At 40.1% G+C, this 6,000-nt stretch overlaps 1 protein-coding gene across 2 annotated transcripts in view; it reads left to right on the forward strand.

Annotated features, from left to right (window-relative positions):
* Positions 1-3,177, forward strand: part of LOC131854534 (protein vestigial) — a 29,024-nt gene extending 25,847 nt beyond the window's left edge. For both annotated transcript variants that reach the window (XM_059205653.1, XM_059205654.1), the window contains exon 6: positions 3,030-3,177. In XM_059205653.1, coding sequence (XP_059061636.1) covers positions 3,030-3,079 — 50 coding nt within the window. In that variant the 3' untranslated portion in view covers positions 3,080-3,177. The remainder of the gene's footprint in view (positions 1-3,029) is intronic.
* Positions 3,178-6,000: the final 2,823 nt, after the last annotated feature.

Below are 6,000 nucleotides of genomic sequence, written 5' to 3' on the forward strand. Positions count from 1 at the left end.
ATCACCCGTGAATATTTTGGGTTTATTTAATCTATACATATAAATAAAATTGAGTTTCTGTTTGTAATATTGAAATAACCGCTTACTACATGCATATGAATATAAGTACGGTACATAGATACACCAATATAACATTTTTTTGTCTCTCTGCCTGTTTGTTCCGGCTAATCTCTGAAATGGTTGGACCGATTTTGACGGAGGAAGGTTTATATGTATAATATATGACCATCTGGGCGAAGCCGGGGCGAGTGACTAGTCATTGATAATTTAAAAGTAGTGAGTTATTGACACTTGTACCTTTTGGGTGTCTTGTTGCCACTCCGGATACTCCTATATGAGTGCGTGCGGGGGAGTGTAGCGTGTGCGGGCTGAGGGGGTGACGTTGCTGTTTATTGACAAATGCGGTGTGACCACACGTTTCTCCCCCTCGGGAACACGAGGGGATGAAACGTACGTAGCTATATTAATTTAGTGCATATACCTATAGGGAAATCTACAATTACGCCCAAGAGGTCGTTATTGAAATCTAGCTTACATAAAAAAAATGCTTTGTGTAAATTTTAATTTTTGACTCATTCTTTATGAAACCATACATTAATCAGAGACTCGCGGTAGGCTCGCCCCTTGACACGTTGATTTCAAAATATACCGAGCGAAATGTATTGCGTTAACCACAACCTGCACTGTTGACAATGCCCCTGACTACCCCTGCTAGGACAGTCTTGACAGTATGTTTATTTTTTGTAACAAAATTTTAATTACATTTGTCTTAGGTAAGTAAAACAATAGTAAATCTATGTAATGTATAAAGTCATATATTATAGTACGAGTGCAGATCCAATAGTAGGCTAGCTAAACCACGAGGGCGACGTAACCAACTGGCTCACTTTGTAGGGACGATTTAAAGTTCATGATATCGCCATAATAGCCGCACTCGAGTGGTGTGCGGGGCGGGTGTGGCGCGGGGCGGGGGCGGGGCGCGCGGCCGCCAATAGCCGCGCGCTGACCGGCGGCCGCGGCCCGGGATCGATACCCGGCGAGAGCCTCCGCCCGCTCCTCACTAAATCACGACTCGGCGTCAATTACGGCCACCAGCCGCCGCCCCGCCGGCCGCAATACCTTGCCGGCCAACTATTGTGACCGCTCCACATGTTTAATAACATTAGGCCTGACTATACCTATGTAATGTGCATTCGAGATATCTGCCTTCTGAGCGAACACTGGTTTTGGTAGTCGAGTGCAGACGGTTCATTTTGTAGACTTCATTAAAAGTTAGTTCTACTGAATATACTTACTTCGTATTATGAATAATATACTTATTTAGTCATGTAGGCTATTACCTGATTGATTATTTTATTACCTACCAAAGCTGGTATTATTATAGTTGTTAGTAAAAGTAGGACTGCTGGCGGGGCATCCATTAAACACGAAATAAATAATGGTGATTAAGTGATCTCTTTCTTTTTGGAAAGAGATCACTTAATCGCCATTATTTCAAATATGGGAATATAAATTATGACAATTCATGCACGGGATTTTCATTTAATGTTTGACATAGACACCTATATAAATAAAAAAAAATAATAAACTAGCTTTTTTTTAAACAAATAAGAAATTCAATTGAGTTTCTTGCTAGTTCTTCTCAATTGAATCTGTATACTATGAATATTGAACTGGATGATAGGGAAAAAATATAATATAAAAAAATTACGTTAATAAGCGGCTAATATGTCCTACATATAAATAAAGGATTAAAAAAGGAATGTAGCGACACATTCTCTCAATCAATCAAATTCTTATGCGATATTGCTAGTAAAGGGGCTAATAATCCCCATTATCTACGATTTCGCAGCCCCCTCTTTTAGGTGTTACGTCGACCCCCCAGGTGTTAAAAACCTGGACTCTTTATACAGATTCTTGTAGCACCTCAATTTACTCTACCTATGTCCATGACAATTTTGTCTCTTTCCCTATTAGGTTACTCTCCCTGAGATCGCCTCTGACACAGCTTCATTAACCTTATCGTTGAGTGTGATCTGCACGCGATCACCAGTCGGGCATGGCGGTCGACACGACCGCAGTCGTTGCCTCAGTAACAGGCCAACCAGTGCGCCTCTAGTACAGCACAGCGAGATGCGAGCGGCGACCGAGAGATCCTTATCGATCCTCACTCATCTCGAGCCCGGCGCCCATCGACCATTAATCTAACAGGGCCCAATGACGAATAGATCGTGCCGCACATGTCACGTTCTCCAATTGTTATCAGGGCGAACTCATCGTTATTAATTGTGGGAGCCGCGAGTGAGCCGCCGACACCGATTAACTAATTGTAGAGTGCCAACCAACGGACCTCGCCAATCTGTTCTCGTCCCAATGAGTTCACATTGTATTAGATATTGAACTGTCATGTCATACTCAGGTAATGCATGCAAGCATCTATGAAAATATGGTAAATAGGATATATAAACGTATAATGGTACAGTTTTCTTTCACACTAAACATTTCACTCGCAATTGAATAGTTCGGAAAAAACACTGACTTATAATGGTTTAAATCTAGCCATATTCGAGGCTAGGTCAGATTAAAACCGGTCATATTAGATCAGCGTACATAGTTTCGAAAAGGGCTGATTCTAGGTGACGTTGATGAGGGAAAAAGGAAGAAAAAGACTTGTTTAACCTCGACAGAATTGGAGTCGTGTTGTATCTAGGTTCAAAGAGTCTGATGGAAGATCGTAGGAAGTGGTAAGAGCTCCAGCGATAAGAGCGTTGATCTTAAATTTATGAATGAATGAATGATCCTCGATTAAAAAATAGTATGGTATAGTACTGACTTTTTTTTTATACTACTATGGTGGCAAACAGGCATACGGCCCATCTGATGGTAAATGGTTACCGTAGCCTATGGACGCCCGAAACACCAGGGGTGTCACGTGCGCGTTGCGGACCCATAAGAAACCTTAATATACCCTTCTTGAAGAACCCCATGCTTACTAGTAGTAAGTTGTTGACGTGTGTGTTTGTGTGCAGGTCTGGAGGCGCAGGTGCAGGACACGTCCAAGGACCTGTATTGGTTTTGAGGAGAACGCGGCGCGGCCGCCGACGACAGCCCGCCCCCGCGCGGCGGGCGTCTCCCCCCGGTCCCCCGCCCGCGTGCTCGCGTCTGATCTCGCCGGCGTGCTCGCGTGTGATGTTGCGAGCGTGCTCGCGTGTGATGTTGCGAGCGTGCTCGCGTGTGATCTTGCGTGCGTGCTCGCGTGCGTGCCAGCGTGCTGACCGCTACCATACTACTTAGGTAAACGACGGCTGTAAAAAAAGACATTGTATAGTTGTAGTCTTCTAGTAGTAATCTAGCGACCTACCTAGATATTATTGAGATATAGTTTGTATAGAATCTGTGCAAGATGGCCTCGCGGTCGAACGTGCGACCCGCGCGTCCCGCGCCGGGCCCTGTCCCGTGTTACGAGTATTATTGAAGTTTGTGTTGTGATAGACATTCGGAGTGACGTGTCCGGGAGGGGCCGCGTGCGTCGGTGGGGAGGGGTCGGCCGGCGGGACCACGCGAGCGGTACTCACCTTCGCGTAGTGTAACTGATAGCTGTTGTGTATATACGAGTTAAGTTCAGATATAATTAGGTAATATTTATCTAAATGGTGTGACATGTATTCGCGTAGGTGCTTTGCGCTGAAAATTGTTAAATTCAACATACAAAAAAATTCTACATTTGTCGTAGATAACTAAATATGTAGATATTGCATATAACACTGGGCCCGGTCGCCGTATGTACCCACTATGTAACAGTTGTATATATTCAGTGAGCGAGGGTAGCTGCAGACGGACGACAGGCTCAAACATTGTCATTATAAATAACATGTCCTTGCAATGAAAATTATATGTGACAAACATAATAAATAAAGTTAAGGGATCGCTGATGATTTTATTTACTGCACATTACCTGGCCGGTACAATATATCCTGTACAAATCCTATTTGTTTTTATTAATCAGAATGAAATGGTTCACTTACCTGCGCTAGCGGTTTACGCTGGTGTGACACCAGTGCGCGATGATAAGATGAGCATGAGGTTAAATTTGTTAGCCCATCGTTACAAATTTACCAAGAACTTATCAGGATGGTTTCCAGGGGAACCGTGTGGAGGTCACACCAACATAGTACAGTGCAAGTAATTGGTTCTTTGACCACATTATTAAGAATCCCATTCCCTCACGAATCCTGTTAGTGACTACATAAGTTGATTACCAGTCCAACCTTATCACCTGGCAGTGTATTGGATGGTCTGCAGATATCAGTATCTGCAGAGTACCTAGTATAGTGTCAGGTACACAGGTACAGCATACTATTGGTATCAGGGGCAGATCGTGAATTTGTGGAGTCCTGGGCTAAATCTATTTAATCATAAATATAAACACATTATAGATAGATACAATTGCAACATTTATTAATAGCCATATCTGTGTTCGAATCTTGGTATATGGTTGGTTCATGCACAGAGCTAGATATTTTAATTTTTTTATGTAGGTAATACTAACTGTAGGTATCCGCGACTTCGTGGAATTTAACAAAAAAGTTAATTAGAGAATTTTTCTAAAATAAAAGTAGTTTAAGTTACTCCTTTTTTTCTGCCAAAATAAGTCTAATAGTCTAAGTTACTCCTTTTTACATCAGCTACCTGCCAGTAAAAGTCCCGTCAAAATCAGTCCAGCTATTTCAGAGACTAGTCAGAACAAACAGATAGACAGACAGAAATTGTAAAAAATGTTATTTTGGTATAGGTACCGTATTTGCATTTATATGTATGTATTAAAAAATGGTTATTTCAATATTACAAACAGACACTCCAATTTTAGTTATATGTTTAAATTGCATTGAACTTCGATTAATTTACTTTTTAGAATCTGAATGTAACAAAATAGAATAATTGTATTGTATTTTCTTTTTGGTGGTGTAGCATGATTGTGGTTATTTACCTACCGTGTTGTACAGCGGGTAGATGCTAAATTGGAGGTAAACTATTTTCTCTAGCTTCTTGTGTTGTACAACCGACACTACCTCGATAGTCACCGCGACTCGCAACAATCATTACACAGTATAAAACAAAGTCGCTGTCTCTATCTGTCCGTCCCTATGTATGTTTAAATCTTTAAAACAACGCAACGGATTTTGAAGCGTTTTTTTTAAATAGATAGAGTGTTTCCTGAGGAAGGTTTATATGTATAATATATGTACACCCGGGTGAAGCCGGGGCGAGTAGCTAGTAAGAAATAAAACGTAGTAAGATTCTTTAACATAACGCGTAAAATTTTATAGGAAAGTAAATAACTATTATGTTTCCTACTTTAGGAGGCACACATGACAAACATGATTGATTTATATATATATATATACTTACATGCAGCGCGACGTGGTTGAGAACACGCGGCGTTTACCGACGGCGATAGTAAAGTGACTAGTGACAGTTTTTATACAGTTTCTGATAGCTTATATATGTATATATATATATATATAATGTATTCAAAAGGCGCGACATTTATTCGTGAATTTTAGCCGCTTATGAACGTCAAATTTTTACCGACGGCGTATATAGTAAAGTGACTAGTGACAGTTTTTGTACAGTTTGATACAATGTATATATATATTTATACTGTATAGATACGTTACTGACTTTATGATCAAAATTTTCTACGATAGTTAATGAAACTCGATAAAATTTTGTTCATATAATAAGGCAACTAATTTCAATGTTTCACACTAGTCAGATTTTCTTTAAAAAAGTTTTTTAGTATTACAAGTAACTTATAAACATGACAGGTGAATACTAAAAAATGATCTATCTTTGGCTCGTTCGTATGAACTATCCAAAGTAGTAGATTTAAAAATTTAAAAAAAATGTGCAAATAATTGTACTTATAATGAATTTTCAGAATAATAATAAAAAAACCTTTACATTTACTGTAATAATAAAATAAAGAGCGGAACGTAA

Source organism: Achroia grisella, unplaced genomic scaffold, assembly GCF_030625045.1.
Source record: "Achroia grisella isolate CSIRO2021 unplaced genomic scaffold, CSIRO_AGI_Agris_v1 utg1234, whole genome shotgun sequence".
Lineage (NCBI taxonomy): Eukaryota > Metazoa > Arthropoda > Insecta > Lepidoptera > Pyralidae > Achroia > Achroia grisella.